The sequence below is a fragment of the Lontra canadensis genome, unplaced genomic scaffold (genome assembly GCF_010015895.1).
Source record: "Lontra canadensis isolate GAN:19392208 unplaced genomic scaffold, GSC_riverotter_1.0 scaffold70, whole genome shotgun sequence".
NCBI lineage: Eukaryota > Metazoa > Chordata > Mammalia > Carnivora > Mustelidae > Lontra > Lontra canadensis.
Window position 1 is genome coordinate 5,536,715 of NW_022631064.1, and position 17,208 is coordinate 5,553,922.

The 17,208-nt window shown below is 34.7% G+C and overlaps 1 protein-coding gene across 1 annotated transcript in view; it reads left to right on the plus strand.

Annotated features, from left to right (window-relative positions):
- Positions 1-17,208, plus strand: part of ZDHHC21 (zinc finger DHHC-type palmitoyltransferase 21) — a 57,905-nt gene that overhangs the window by 16,854 nt on the left and 23,843 nt on the right. Inside the window, exons 5-6 of the mRNA XM_032880569.1 lie at positions 5,457-5,568; positions 8,573-8,711. Of these exons, the coding sequence (XP_032736460.1) occupies positions 5,457-5,568; positions 8,573-8,711 (251 nt within the window). The remainder of the gene's footprint in view (positions 1-5,456; positions 5,569-8,572; positions 8,712-17,208) is intronic.

A 17,208-nucleotide genomic window follows, 5' to 3' on the forward strand; every position in this document is an offset into this window, starting at 1 on the left:
AGGATTTTATTTATTTATTTAAGAGAGATAGAGTGAGAGAGCATGAGAGGGGAGGTCAGAGGGAGAAGCAGACTCCCCCTGGAGCTGGGAGCCTGATGTGGGACTCGATCCCAGGACTCTGGGATCATGACTTGAGCTGAAGGCAGTCGCCCAACCAACTGAGCCACCCAGGTGCCCCAGAATTGCAGTTTTTAAGAGAACTTTTATGATTAAAAAAAAAAACCCAACAACTAATTAAAAATTTTACAAACATTGGCTTTAGATGAATACTAAACAAATGATGTCTGTATGCCTAATTGAATCTACAGGAAACCACCCTGTTACCTTTAGTTTATAGACCCTGGTGATGGAAGACTCCATGTTACCTTGCTGCTGTTTGTCTGCATTCTCTCTGATCTCAGTTCACATTTGGCCTAGTGTTTTCCACTGAGTCCCAAAGACTTAACTTTTGCCCAGTTGAAGAAAAAAATACATTCATTTATTGTATTTTAATGTCTCCAAAGTCTTTTACTAGTTCCTGTCATTTGATTCTCATGGTAATTGCAGGAGGTAGTTTGACTGAATAATCAAGTGTAGATTGTCCTCTCTAGGTCACAGAGCGAGTTGTTATAGATCTGCTGTGACACTCAAATACTTGTCTCCATCCTCTTTTACCACGTGTCTATATTGAGATTAATAATTTTAGCCTTTTATTCACCTTTGCTTTGATTCTGGGAAAAATTGAAGTCATCATGTGCCTTGTGCTGATTTTCTGATCATTTTGTAAATACGGTTTTAACTTAGTAAAAAATACAAAATTTTAACAGTGAAAAAAATAACATAGCACGACTAGAGAGTTGGGTCTATAAAAAGTGACATTTATCATCATTGTTTTAAGGTTGAGCAGTTTCATATAATTGAATTCTTTAGGAAAGGAAACTTAAGCCCTAATACTTTTGATTTTAACCACGTGTTAGTTGAATTAATCTGACATAGTTTACATGACTTTCTTTTTTTAAAAAAACAGATTTTAAATAAATTTAGTGTCTATGTAACTTGCCAAATATATGAGGCAGTTTGAATATAAGACGATGTTCCTCTGTCCCACACAAAGATCCCCAGAATTTGATTTTTATAAAGTTCTTGGGATGTAGATGAAATAGTCAAATGAAATAATTAAATGTTTATTTATATTCAATTAATCCCATGCATGTTTGAAATATAGAAATATTACTTTATGTCATTTTCAAGTTTTATGAAATGATTTTATTCAATCTCTTAACCTTAATAAAACAGCTTTATTGAGTATAATTCATACATAATATGATTTACCCATTTTAGATAGACAGTTTAGTGGCTTTTTTATGTCCACAGAATTGTACAACTATTACCACAATCAGTGTTATGTAGTTATGTATGTATGGAAACTCTACATTCAAGGTGGGGCTTGAACTCATAACCCATAAGATAAGAGTTGTGTGCTCTATTTACTGAGCTAGCCAGGGGTCCTACCACAGTCAATTTTAGAACATTTTTTTTTTTCAAGATTTTATTTATTTATTAGAGTGAGAGAGCACAGGCAGTGAGATGGGGCAGAGGGAGAAGGAGAAGCAGGCTCCCCGCTGAGCAGAGAGCCGGACATGGGGCTCAATCCCAGGACCCTGAGATCATGACCTGAGCCGAAGGCAGAGGCTTAACCACCTGAGCCAGGTGCCCCTAGAACATCTTCATCAAGCTCTTAACTCACATGTTTGACTTCAGTGTTTTTGTCATCATTAGAGCCACTTCAAGTAGTCACCCTATTACAGAGCAAAATCTTCCAAGTTTGAAAAAAAAATGTAGCATGTTTAAAATTTGTGTGTTCATGTCCGTTGAAATTTTGCCCCAATGGTAGGGACACTTGTGCTTTAATGCTCAGGGTCATGTTTCCTCCTGTAGTTTTGCTCCCCTTCCTATTTCTTATATTGCTTTTTAAAGGAGATCTGTTTTAGAGACTTACTGCCGTTTATTTTCTATATTGGCAAGTGATTCTGTCAGGAAACCTCTGTGAAGAGCCAAGCGTTGTATTGATTTTCATCGTTTCAGGTTATATTTTCTTCCTAAAACATTACTTTGTGATTTGAAATACAGTAATTGAGAGAGCCTAATCCGTAAGGCTTTAAAAAGTCTTAAATAGAAGGTGATTCCTTTCTTTCTGAGGGATAGCAAAACAAAACCAAATCTTACTTTGTATTTATTCATGCATTTAAGAGCATTAAGAGCATCCTTGCTACAGAGTGCAATACTGTTTACTTAGGTTACTTATTTAGATCTACCCAGGCATTTATGGGGTTTGTCTTTTCTTTGATTTGTCTTATGTTTTGATTTTTTTTTTCCTCTAAAAAAAGTCACTTTTCAGTTTTTCTTTCCTTTAAAAAAAAGTCAGTTGTCAATTTTTCTGTAGCTACCATAAATTAGCAATTGAATTCTCTCTCTCATGGGCTTTTTTTCTTTTTTAAATTTAAAATTTTTATTTTCTTCACTTACAGATGGCATTTTGCCTTCTGATTTTTTCCCCTATAGGCTTTTATTTTATATTAGATGGCTAGTACAAAATTTTTCAGACATCAGAATATATTAGTCACCAAGGTCACATTTGGAATGAATAAACCTAAAGAAGGAAAGGGAGAAGAGCAAGAAATGGTTTCTTAGATATGTGGGGTAGGTTAAAATGGATGGATTTTTTTTTTTCTTGCTATATAAGGCAAAAACGTAGATGATACTTTAGTTAACTTTCTAGGTATTTAAAAAAGTGATTCTTTTCTTTGTTCTCTGAACAGTTGAGGTATGTATGTGTGAGAAAATGGTGAGTTTTCAAAGCCATTTTAGATGCTTGTATAGTATCTTAAGTTTAGCCAGTGGAATGGCTCAAGCTCTTTCTTTAAACAAACTTATGATCCAGACCATAGATTGGCAAACTCTTCCTCACTGTACACATCCAGATAGTAAGTATTTTCAGCTTTACAGACTGTACAGTCTCTTTCAGAGCCTCTTAGCTCTGCTGTTGCAGCCCAAAAGCAGCCATAGGGAAAATGTAAATGAATGGGTGTTCATTTGAACTGTGTTCAGATAAAACTTTATGTGTGGACACTGGAATTTGAATTTCAAGATTTTTACATATCACACATTCTTATTTTCAGTTGTTGAAAATTGTAAAAACCATTCTTAGCCCATGAAAACAGGTGGTGGCCTGGATTTGCCTGTGGACTATAGTTTGCCACCCCATGGTCTAGACTACACAATTACAGGATTTCTCTCGCTATAACCAAATGCTGTCTTCTTTTCCGAGGACACAACATGTCAAGTATGAAATAAAGAATTTTACTCTCTAGAACATCATATGCTGAAATGACCAGTAATGAATATGCCATATTTATATTTTAAGGCACTAGTTTAAAAACTAAAGTTTTTCTGTTGTCTTTTAATGAAAATTGGCTCATCAGAGGGAGTCTGCTTCCTGAATATATTCCTTGCAATATGTGAATTCAGAGTTTTAACACTGGGATGTTTGGGAGCATCTAGCTAAGTGGGAAAAGCATCTGCTTATGACACTGTATTGTGCTACATATGAAATGAGTTTTCATTTCAGTTATAGTTAAATAATACTAGTTTAACGATCTAAATTAAACTTTAATGTTGCTTTCTCATGGAAGTTTTTTAAAAATAAGAACGTAAGTAAGAAATGAAAGAGGATCTTTAGGAAATAAATTGAGGGTTGCTGGAGGGGGTGTTGTGTGGGCAGATGGGGTAACTGGCTGATGGGCATTAAGGAGGGCACATGATGTGTTGAGCATTGGATGTGATTTGCAACTGACAAATCACCAAATTCTACCCCTGAAACTAATAATATAATATATGTTAAGGAAATTGAATTTAAATAATTAAAAAAAAGAAATTTTAAATGTAAAAATTAATTTCTCAACTTTAATATTATTGGAACAATTAATTTGATATTATTGTTATTATTATCATTATTATTGGTTTCTTCTATGTAGAATGTTTTCCTAATACTTCACTCTATAAAATTCCAGTATATTGATTTTACTCCCGGTCATTAAACTAAAATAATGGAATTAAAATAAGGTATCTTTTAGAAAATTGAATACTACCTACTATTGTCTTCTTTTACTTACATTTAGAATCTTTTGTTTTTAAAAATTCATACTTTAGCAAGCATTTAATGACCACCTACTATGTGCTAGGATCATACTTTGCATATACGAATATTCACTCAAAATGGGAATTGGGTTGATATTACTATACCCATGCTTTTAACAAGGTTAGAGTGTAGTTTAAATATAAGTGATGGAAGGTTTAAGAATTTTGTAAAAGTAAAGTTCCATTTCAACAAATATGAAATAGATACATTCTGTATAATAAAGCAGTTGTCTTGGTAGATGACTTTCATATAGTTCTTATAGATCTGATTAGAAGGGTTTATAATGGAAATAAATGACTTTTTACGTATGTAAACTTAATGTTTTTAGCACAAAACTTAAATGTGTGCTCTTTAATTACAAGGTAAAAGAAATTGCTCCTTGGTGGTAAGAAAGAGTTTGGTAAAGAACTCCCTTATTTCCATTAAATAATAACGTTCTTGTAATCTTCTTTACTTCTGAAATCATTCTAATTCCTCCTAAACCCATCTGAAACCCTTTTCCAACCCTCTCCCATAAACACTCCCAAATGAATTCACTGATATTAAAAACATAAAATGGTTAGGGGATGAGAATGCTATCTTTGTTTTTCTAATGAGTTTATGGGATTGATTCTTTTTTAAAAGCTTTTATTCATTTATTTGAGCAAGTAAGCAAGAGAGAGAGCGAGAGAGAGAGAAAGTGAGCACAAGCTGGAAGAGAGGCAGAGAGAGAGGGAGAAGCTAGATTCCCTGCTGAGCAGGGAGCCCAATGCAGGGCTTGATCCTGGGACCCTGAGATCATGATCTGAGCCCAAGGCAGATGCTCAACTGACTGAGCCACGCAGTTGTCTCATAGGATTGATTTTGACTTCTCAGTCAGTGAAACTAGGATTCAGTATTATTTCTTCTTTAGAGTCTTTAATAAAATTTTGAGAAATTAATTTGTTTACATAAAATTCTATTTTCATATAATAATTTGGTTGTACTTTTGGGTTTTGTTATTAAATTTTACTTACAGCAATTATGTCCATAACCCAAATATATTATTTTCTATCCCTCAGTTTAACATTAATGGTGTCTTAACTATTATAGTGTTTAAAATTAGGAATGTATAGAGTAAGCCATGCATAGAATAGAGAAGCAATATTTATGGCAAACTCTTCTACAGTGAAGATGTAGAAGAAGAAAAATCTCTTGGACACATATATCGAAGACTTCCTGTAAAAATCTAAACTGTTGTTGCTAAATTTCAACATTACTCATTTGCCTTTATTAAATGGATTTTAATTTCCTTCTCTAGAACGGGAGTTCTGGGAATTATGTAACAAATGTAATTTGATGAGACCAAAGCGTTCCCATCACTGTAGCCGCTGCGGCCACTGTGTTAGGAGAATGGATCATCACTGTCCATGGTAAGAAATCTATGATTTACTTTCAGAAAAAGAAATAGTAAAAAAGAAATCTTAGTACTTAGCAGATTTAAATAAAAGTTATGTTAAAGTCATGCAGTTTAAAAAAAAATCCTTCAGTAAGGATAGCTTTATTCTATCAGGTTCTATCAACTGCCAAAGTCATTTTTGCACAGAGATCCTGTCTTTTCTAACAAAGAGGCATTGGAGCAGAAAACTGACATTCAGATGCACCCACGTGTACAAGAGACCTAAGATGGTTGTATTCAATGAGGCAATGTATGTAAAACCATTGTAGTGAGTATCTGACACATAAAAAGCAAATAATAGCTGTTATTGTCTCTAACTGTAATAAACCATATACATTGCATGGTTTGTATTTCCCTTTCCAGTTGTTTAATTAAAGAATAACACATCTCAGATACCCTGATAACCTCATCTTTACCCCTGTAAGCTTTTTTCAATATTATGTATCGGACGCAGGTATTAAGGTTACATGTGAGCTCGATCTGTGTCCGTGGTAGTTAGCTGATTCCACTGAACCAACATTTTTGGTCAATAGGGGGCTCTCTAGTAATATTTTTAAAAACAGTTCAGTTGAGAAAAAGAATGTTGAAAACAAATGCTGTGAGAATTCTGCATTGTATCTCATTTCAAAGCTGTCACAAAAATCTGTGAACAAGATATTGTATTTAATTCTGTTTTCCTAGCATGGGATCTCTGTATAAATATTTAAACTAGTATAGTGTAGCACTTTGTAAATATATCTAAATACATATATATTTATGTTTGTACACACATACAGGCACATATACAAAGTAAACTGCACAATGGGCTTCTTAAATTTATCACTGCATTTATCTATAGTTGACTCCTTGATGGAGTTTAGCTTTCCCAAATGATGCTGACCAATTTAGAGTTTCCCATGTTTTTGATGACTTCACTCTGCTAACACAAGTTAGTGTTTGCAAGCTTTTCGTGAAAATTTGATTTTTACCGTAAACTGATTATTTAAACAGAAGGTAATTTCCTGAGATTAGGAAAAATAAAAGCATTTTAGATAAAAGCATTTTGTTATTATATAAAAGAAGTTTCAAATTGTTTAAGTCCATCAATGGGATAGTATAGTGTATAATATATAGCTGATGTTTAAGAAATGTGCCTCGAATTTAAACAAATTCTCAAGTGACTTCCTAAACCTCAGTGATCTGTTTACAATTACAGTAGTAATACATTAAAAAACAAAAGGCTAGGTAAAACATGTATTATTAGGCAAGTAGTAACCACACTGAAAAACTCAATTGTGTAACCTTTTTTAGAGCAATGTTTCTGATTAACTAAGAATATAATAAATGTTCATGTTATGGTTGGATATTGATACTTCCTTTCAAAAGAATGCTAGAGTTTAAGCTTAAAAAATAATCAACTAAGAGATGTTTTGGTCCTGTAGAGATTAGCGACATCCTTTCTTTATTTTTAAGGAATAGGGCTTAACTTGGTGACAGAAAAATGTGCTGTTAATCTAAATTCCAAGATTCGGGTGAGCTCTCTGTTTGTCCGCCTGTTCCGTGGGTTTTCAACTTCTCAGAGTACTTATGGGAAGAAAGGTGGAAGTAGAAGGAGTTGGAGGTAGGGAAGGAGGGTAGATCAGAGGCCTTGAATAGATCCCAGGGACTTTGGTGACTGAATTCCTTAATAGGGCATTGCCAACGTAGTCACAGGGTAAGGAAAATGGACAGTGTGAAATGAAAGCAGGGAATATTTTTTATATTTTCAGAAACTGCATTTCTTCACTGACTAACAGCTTTAGATATGAAGGTCAGTTCTCACTTCACCTGGAGCTTTTCTCTCTTTCTGGCCCCTTGAATAGTTTGCTACCAAGAGAACTCTTACTTATAGACTATCTTCATGTTTCTCAGAGCTCTCTGGTTAAGAATGCCATCATTAAAGCAGGTGGGGTCAAGGAGGGTGGGATGAGGAGAAGTGTTTGAAGTCACAGCTGTTGGAGAGTATGTTTGAGGGCACACATGAACACACTTCTGTGAAGACCCCCCTTGCAAGTCCCCATACACAGGAACTTTAATGGTTTACCAAGCATGAGCTCTTAAGTTTAGGAAATGCCTCTTTGGGTTTTGGATTTAGTTCTATATCTGAGTTAAAAAAATAGTTTAATGATACACTTTTGAAATAACAGTTTGTTAGCAGTGAACCAATTATATCTTTTTTCCCCCCAAACAATAGCAGTATAATGCTATAATGAAATGAAAACATTTGAGCAAGGTAAGTTATTGTTTTGAACTAGGGTTTTCTGTGGGAATTGTAAAATATTCTGAAAATTTGGAATGGTGCAGTTTTCAACCTGCATTAGACTTGAAAATTTTAGGATTATCACATTAATTATTTTTCCTAGCTGTGATTCCCTGTTGTCATGGTGGAAGTGTAGCTCTAAGAATTTGTAAATACTTGTGGGTATATACATTTATTTTTAGCGACAAAGGGCAGAATTGAAAAGTAAGAAGAACTGGGATGCTTAGCAGGAAGGTCAGAGTGTCAGGTTTCAGTCCTCTTACTTTGAATCATTCAAATTGCTCTCCGCAGCTGGGATGCTGTAATGGGAGAGCAATATACAGAAGAAGGTTCTTGTTCTCTTGGCTACTTTCGCTTCCTCTGGCAAGTGTCTTCACTCTTTTGTTCCTGTTTCCATACCAATGAAACGAGGAGACTGCCATCTGCTCTTCCTGCCACACCGGGTGGTTGTGAGTTGAAGGCAGCCGTATCCATGGACTTCCTTTGTAAAGTAGAGAGTGCTTTGCAAATGCGAGGTGGCATATTTAGAGTCTGTCTGTTGCTGTGTACTGTTTGCTTGTAGGTTTCAGTGGCATTAGCGGATCTCCATAAAGTCAAGCCTATATAAAGTTGTTTGTGTTTATTTTCAGTTTTTACCGGTCCTGAGGTGAACATCTTATTAAAGTTTAAAATATTATTTCTGTTTTCCTTTTTTCTTCAGGATTAACAATTGTGTTGGTGAAGATAATCATTGGCTTTTTCTGCAGTTGTGTTTCTACACGGAACTTCTTACTTCCTACGCTCTGATGTTTTCTTTCTGCCACTATTATTACTTTCTTCCAGTAAAAAAGCGTAACTTGGTAAGAAATGTTTATATCCACTAATGTTAGAACGACTATGGCATACAGTTATTAACGTGGGGTTCCTTTAAGTGCGGAAGATTGAAAACAAAAAGCAACAAAAATAAACTCCAAATTTGGTGAATTTTAAAATATATTAGGATTGAGAAAGTAGGCCCTAATCTGCCATTCCCTTTTAACCAGATCCATTTATGATTATTTATTAGGGTTGAGTGACTTTCTTGAAAAAGCAACATATTAGATCTTTCAGTATATATGTTTGGGTTTAAAAATACCTACAACAATGAGAGAGTAAGTGAAAAATGTTAATTTCTTGTTTCCTTTCAGGTGTAAAGATAGACTTTAATTTTTTAAAGGCACTCAAAGGAATGTTAAATTTTTGAGAAAAAAGGACTTTTCCCCTCTGACTTTTAATAATAACAAAAAGAAGAATTTGCAAGATCCTTTAAAAAGTTATTGTTATATATACACCATTGGAAACAGTGCTCTTCCCATGTTGTACAGGAATAACAACAGGTCTTAGTAAGGCTTGTCCCAGATTGGTGATGTTGGAGGTGGTGATGGGAGTAAGAGCAGCAGCAAGTTTTAAGTACTTGACTACGTACGTACGTATCAACACCATGCTGTAGGCTTGCCGCTTCCATTCACTTTAATGCCCACAATAACCACGTGAAGTGGGGTATGCTTTCCCCCCATTTTTATAGATGAGCAAACAGATTAATAGAGGTTCAGTAGGTAGTCACTGAAGGCACAAAGCTAGTAAGTAATTATTCAACTGGTTTTAGTGGTAGAGCTGGGATTTGAATTTGTTCATATGTTTTTGAATCTTCTGTGTTTTGTGTGTGCAATTGTTATTCAGCCTGATCTTGTGTATTATTTGGACTTGGATTGTGTTTTTGAAATACACTGTGTGTGTGTGTATGTGTGTGTGTGTGTGTAAGTCAGAGAAAGGCAGACAGGCAGAACAGAAAGCCAGCGTGCACAAGGGTACGCAAGTGTGTGTGAGGAAGGTAGGTAGGGTAGACAAGAGGAATATTTCTTTCCTATTTATACAATTTTATACCGTTTAAATCTTAAAAATAACAATCTCAGTGATGGCACATATTAAATTTTGGAATAAGGGAGTGAAGGGCCTTTCCAAAAAATAAGGTCTTTGAGTTCTGTGTCTTTAGGTCACTTTTGTATATATGATCATTAAAAAAAAAAAAAAAAAGATTTATTTATATATTTTAGAGAGATAGGGAATATGTGAGGGGGAGGGGCAGAGAGAGAGGGTGAGAGAGTCCCAAGCAGATGCCTTGCCGAGTACAGAGCCTGATGCAAGGTTTGATCTCACAACCTGGAGATCATGACCTGAACTGAAACTAAGAGTCGGATGCTTAACTGACTGCTCCTTCCAGGCACTCCCATCTATGATCATTTTGTTTAATTAAAAGAGGATATTTGTTCCTGTTGCTTGGCTGTGTGGAGCCTTGTGGTGATTATGCTTATTAAATATAGATTGAGCAATTAAAATTAGATACTAATAACTGAAAAAAGTTCAAAGGGAGAAATTTAAATACAGATGTTTGACATTTTCACACTGATAAGTTAGTGCATGCAAGTAATATAGTTTTAGAAGTGTTTCATCTTATTTATAGATTAATTTCTGATATAATTGACATTATAGTTAGAATATGTAAAAGACTAAATGTATTCCTCCAAGAGTAACCTGTTTCAAATAATGGAGCCTAATAAGAAAAGCATTAAAATAACATTACCCAGTAAGATGAAAGTCATAATTTTTTAAGGAGAGAGAGATACAGTACAATTTGGTGATGTTAATAAAAACTTAATAGAGGTTCTTTAGCAGGAGATGCATTGTAGTATAGTGGAGGGATTGACAATTTGACTCTCTGTTAATAAAGTTTTACTGAAACACAGCTACTTTTGTTTCCATATTGTTTATAGTTGCTTTTGGACTACAACAGCACAGTTAAGTAGCTGTGACAGGGTCATATGGTCCGAAAAACCTAAAACAGTAACTCTCTGGCTGTTTTTGAGTTTCCAACCCTGGTAGTAGAATGATCTTGGCTTTGTTAAACAGACACACCTAGGATCAAAGCCTGGCTTTTGTTATTATATGTATAATCTTTGACACCATGTTTAACCATTCTGAATTACAATGTTCTCTTTTGGAAAAGGTGATTAATAAGAGATTAAATGATGTAACACATGTAAAAGTATCTGATATATAATAGGTGTTCAGTTTATGTTATGTTTGACTTTTATAAAAGCTCTCGGAAGGAGGAAACAGTTTTCCTTTGGCCTATTGATTTTTTTAAAGATTTATTTATTTATTTGAGAGAGAGAGAGTGAAGGGGTGAGGAGCAGACTCCCTGCTGAATGCAGAGCCCGACATGGGGCTCAGTCTCAGGACCCCGTCATGACTTGAGCCGAAACCAAGAGTCAGGTGCCCAACCAAATGAATCACCGAGGAGCCCCTGGCCCATTAATTTTTATGAAAATTATACAGACTGTTTGATAGTATTGTTGGGAGACTGATGACAGATTAAAGAAATTTCAGTACCCAAAAATATAATGGTACTATTTTCTGAAGGATTAGCATATTTGAATTTACAAACTGATTTCCCTTTCCAAATGAAAGGTAGAAACTGAAAAAATTCTACCAGGTAGAGGAAGAATTACTGTTTTTTGCCTGGATAGCATAGTTGGTTAAGTTTCTGCCTTCGTCTCAGGTCATGATTTCAGGGGTCCTGAAATAATAGATACACAACTAATATTTTTATATTGATTTATTATCCTGCAGCTTTACTGAATTAATTCACTAGTTCTAACAGATTTTGATGGAGTCTTTAGGTTTTCTGTATATATCGTGTTATCTGCAAAGAAGGGCAGTTTTACTTCTTTTCTAATTTGGATACCTTCTATTTTTTTTCTTGCCTTATTGCTATGACTAGCAGTACTAAGTTGAATAAAAGTGGTGAAAATGGCCTTTCTTGTCTTGTTCCTGGTCCTGCAGGAAAAGCTTTCAACTTTTTGTTGTTGAGTATGATGTTTCTCTGGGCTTGTCATATATGGCCTTTATTATGTTGCGATATATTCCTTCTTCACCTAATTTAAGACTTTTTATCATGAGTGGATGTTGAATTTTGTAGAATGCTTTTTCTGCATCTATTGAGATGATTTTGATTCTTTTTTTCCCCCATTTCATTAATGTGTATCATGTTGGTTGTTTTGCAGATGTTGAACCATTCTTGTATCCCTGGAATAAATCCTACTTGGTCATGGTGTATGATTTTTTTTTAACATTTTATTGAATTCAGTTTACTAATATTTTGTGGAGGATTTTTACATCTCTGTTCATCAGGGATTTTGTCCTGTGATTTTCTTTTCTTCGAATGTTGTCTGATTTTGATAACAGTTTAATGAAGTTCTTGTAAAATGATTTTGAAAGGATTCCTCCTTCAATTTTTTTTAATAGTTTGAGAATGATTTATATTAATTTGCTAAAGTTTTGTCTATTTTGTTTATCTTTTCAAAGAATCTGCTTTTAGTTTCCTTAATCTTTTCTGTTTTCTTTTTAGTCCCTGTTTCATTTACTTTTGTTCTTATCTTTGTTATTTCTTTCCTTCTACTAACTTTTGGCATTGTTCTTCCTGTGTGTGTGTGTGTGTGTGTGTGTGTGTGTGTCTCCACCCTAGTTCCTTGAGGTATAAAGTTAGGTACTTTGAGACCTCTCTTTTTTCCTCAGGTAGGTATTTGCTGCTATGAACCTCTCTCAGAATTGCTTTTGGTGCATCTCCTAAATTGTTGTGTGTTTAGTTTCTACTTTCATTTGCCTCAAAATATTTTTTGATTTCTGTTTTGATTTCTCCTCTGACCCATTTGTTGTTCAGTAATATGTTGTTTAATCTCCACATATTTGTGAATTTTGAATTTTCCAGTTTTTTCTTATAATTGATTTCTAGTTTCCTACCATTCTTAGAAAAGATGTTTGATACAATTTCAGTCATCTTAAATTTATTAATAAGACTTGTTTTGTGGCCTAAACATATGATCTCTCCTGGAGAGTATTTTATGTATGTTTGAGAAGAGTGTGTATTCTCCTGCTTTTGTATGGGAGGGTCTATAAATGTCTGTCTGATCGAATGTGTAGTTTAAATCCAATGTTTCCTTGTTAATTTTCTATCTCGATGATCTATCCATTGTTGAAACTCAAGTATTAAAGCCCCTGCCATTATTGTTTTGCTCTCTGTTTCTCCCTTCAGGTCTGTTAATATTTGCTTTAGGTATTTAGGTGGCTCTATACTGTTTGCATAAATATTTATGAATATTAATCCTCTTATTGGACCAATCCCTTTATCATTATGTTGACCTTCCTTGTCTCTTATTATAGTCTTTGACTTTAGTCCGTTTTGATTGGTATAAAAGTATAGCTGCTTCTGATTGCTTTTGGTTTCCATTTACATGGAATATCTGTTTCCATCTTTCATTTGCAGTCTGTGTGTCCTTAAAGCCAAAGTGAATCTCTCATAGACACCATATTGTTGAGGGTTTTTTCTTTAATCCATTCAGCCATTCTTTGTTTTTGATTGGAGAATTTAGTCCATTTACATTTAAAGTAATTATTGATAGGCATGCACTTAATTTTGCTCTTTTGTTAATTGTTTTCTAGCTATTTTATAATTTTTTGTTCTTCTTTTGCTCTCTTCCTTTGTGATTTGATGATTTTTCTATAGTTGTGTTGTGTAGGAATTGCTCATCTAGTTTCTGGATTTCTTCCAGAGAGAATTGTTCCATATGTAGCAGTAGATTCAGTGTGTCCATGAAAAGAGTTGAGTTCAGGAGCTTGTATGTCACCACCTTGGACTGAAATTCCTTTTCTTTCTTTCTTTCTTCTTCTTTTTTTTTTTTTTTTTTTTTGGTCTTTGTAGTTTAGCAGTTATTCTGTGATGTGCTTCATTGTCTTCTTTGCATTTTTCTCCTATGAGAGAGTTTATATAATTTCTTGAATCTCTGGCTTGATAACATCCTTAAGTTACAAACATATCTTGGCCTATGTTACCTCAAATACTGCTTCTGCCAAACTTTTCTTTTGCATTTCTGATAGTCTGATTTTATGTACGTGAGATCTCACTGTACTGCATACCTTTCAATCTTTTCTGTATTTTCTTTTTTTTTCTCCTTCAGAGTGGGCATTTTCTACTGACCGTTATTCTGATTTACTGATCACCTTTTCTGTGCTGTCTAATCTGTCAAACCGTTCTACTGAGTTATTAAATCAGTTTTATTTTTCACATTGAAAATTTTCATTGATAACTTTTTCATAGATAACTCCTTTAGTGAAATTTTCCATTTGTCATCTATACTTTTGAACATTTTAATTAAAGTTATTTTAATGTCTGTGTCAGTTTCAGTATTGAGATCTACTTATGGGTCTGTTTCTGTTAGCTTTTTTTTTTGTCTTAGTTTCCAGATATTCAGTCCTTTCTTCTGACATGTGACATTTTTTTGGATAGGCAATAAAGAGAAGGCTCATCTTGATCCAACTGAGGGTTTATATGACAAATATTTCTAAGGTTACATAACAGAACATTGGTCTTAATACAACAGTTCCTTTGAACATGACATTTATTACATTTATTGAAGTTTTCTAACAATTTATGATTACAGGGCTTTGTCTTGGTGAAGGACTACTTTCAGTTTTCCTTCTCTCTTATGACGTAACCCTTCATGAGACTCAACTGAACAATTTAGGTGTTTACTGTGGATCATGCCTTTTCCTTGTTCTTTTCTCAACTCTGTGAGGTTACAGACAGCTCCGAGCCTCTGCTTATGCTTGACCTTTCATACTGGGGATGAATTGGCAAGTCCCTTATGGTAAAAAGCAATGCAGAATATAGGACTCACCTTAATGTGTTTCTGTACCCTTGGATCTTGGCCCTGTAAGCCTTGGCTATTTTGGCTACTTCCCAGTGTCTTCAGTCAGTTGTTTATTTATTAATTAATTGGGTTTTATATGGCTTTTCGTAGTGTTCTTATTGAGGTGAGTCTCATAAAACTATTTCCCTCACAGATGATGTTGGCAGTAGCATTTTGTTTAAAAAATTATTTCCCAAGAGATTCTTTTTTTTTTTAAAGATTTACTTATTTGAAAGAGATCGCACAGGAGAAGGGGTAGAGGGAGAGAATATCCAAACACACTCCTGCTGAGCTCAGGCTCCATTCTGGGCTTGATCTGAGGAGCCATGAGATCAGGACCTGAGTTGAATCCAAAAGTCTGGTGCTTAACTGACTGAGCCACACAGATGCCCCACTTCCCAAGTGATTCTAATCCGTGTTGCTTAACTGTGCAACTCCAGGAGGCAACAGTCATGTCATAGTCTATGTAAAAGGTATCCTGTGGAGTTGTACGGAAAGTGAGCTCTAGCCATAGGATTTGAGAACTGTTGTGCTGTAGGGAATGAGGCTTGGGGTGCACTTTTAGTACAGTAGAGATTAACCAGATGAGATGAAGGAAGTCACTGTTGGCGAAGAGTAGAACTAAAGGCCAGAGGCAATAATTGAAATAATTGCTTTTAAGGTCAAATCTGTTCTAAAATACTGATATACTGTGTAGTAAATATTTCTGAGGTAAAATAATAGAACCTGTTCTTACTGTATTAGTTCTCTTAATGATGACATTTATTGTATTTTTTAATGATAAGGTAGAAAAATACTATAAGTAATTTCAGTACAGAAGTCACCATTATTACCATTGACATTAAAAAATAATATTTGGGGGACGCCTGGGTGGCTCAGTGGGTTAAAGCCTTTGCCCTCAGCTCAGGTCATGATCCCAGGGTCCTGGGATCAGCAGGGAGCCTGCCTCCCCCTTTCTCAGTGCCTGCTTCTCTGCCTACTTGTGGTTTCTGTCTGTCAAATAAATAAATAAAATCTTTAAAAAAAAATTGTAGTGGAATAGTCTTTAAACAGCCCTGCCCCATCAATTTTTTTTTCTAAGTTTTTGCCTGTGTCTTTTTTATTTTTCTGTAAAACAAACAAAAGCATAACCATCTCTTCCCTTTGTGTGGAAAGCTGGCCAGATAGTATCAGAAACATGTTAATTCACATTGTTACCCTTTCAGTTATTTGGGGTATGAACTAAAGATTCCCAGATGCCCCTAATTATCTTTGGAGATTGTATTAATGATTACTGTGCATCTTTCTCATGCCGATATCAGCACAATTAAGGGATGCCGTGGACTTTCACCCTGTGTTCTTCTGTCAGTCAAAGGATGTGAGAGCTTTACTCTCTGTTCTTCTTATACCCTCTCAGGTTGGTAGATGGCAGCATAGTATTTTTTCTAGCCAAATTCAAAGGCCCAGAGCTTGGTCTCTGGGTGGGAAAAGAAAGTGTTAACAACTCTTCCTCCGGTTTTTGTTTCTTTTGTTTGTTTGTTTGTTAGGTAAGAGTGTTTTTTCAATTAAACAAAAGAAGAAATGGATTGCCATTTAAGCTTTGTTGTAATGGCAGTCAGCCTGTATTCCGTAGAAAACTGGTGTGTTTTGGTTAAGCTCAAGGAAAAGAGAGTTGAGAGAGAAAAAGCAAGCTGTTCACAAACTCTGGAAGTGAAGGGCTTTGGGATTCTGATTTTCTTCCATTTCTCTTCTCTTAGCTTCCTCTTGTCAGGGGAGGTCTTTCTGGTCTGAATTGTTTTAACCGATTTGCAGATGCCCCATTGTTTTTTTAGAGTAACTTAATACTTCTAACATTTCTTCTTATTCTTTTAAAATATCCACCTATCATGAACTTCCAAGGATTTATATATTTTTACTATATGAGGTTTTGAGGAAATATTTCAAATACCCTTTAATGAGAGAAAAGGGTAGTAAGAGGTATAGGAGATAAAGAATTTATTCATTAGTCATGAACACCCAAAATACGGATATATTTTTAAGCTGTAACTATTGATATGTGTTCTAAGTTTTATACTAAAGAAGGCCTACAAACCTAAAATGAATAATACTTATACCATCTTCTTTGTCAACAGTCACTAATTTCAAAGTTCTCTGTATTAGGGGCTCCTGGGTGGCTCAGTGGGTTAAAGCCTCTGCCTTTGGCCTCAGGTCGTGATCTCAGGATCCTGGGATCTAGCCCAGCATAGCATCGGGTTCTCTGCTCAGCAGGGAGCCTGTTTCCCTCTCACTCTCTGCCTGCCTCTCTGCCTACTTGTGATCTGTCAAATAAATTAATAAAATCTTTTTAAAAAATTCTCAGTATTAAAACAAAAATACATAAATGGAAAAATGGCAAAAACTTAAGTAATAGGTATCTTTCTAAATAAATAGGGATAATGTGAGCATTTTTAGTTAGAGTCACAGAATCCAAAATCAGTAAAGATTTTGGGTAAGTTTTTCAAATGTTAGATGTTGAATTAGTTTGACCATCATTTGTATTTATCATGCCAATATAATGTTAAATTTAATTTTTAAAACCCCTCTTGAAACAAAT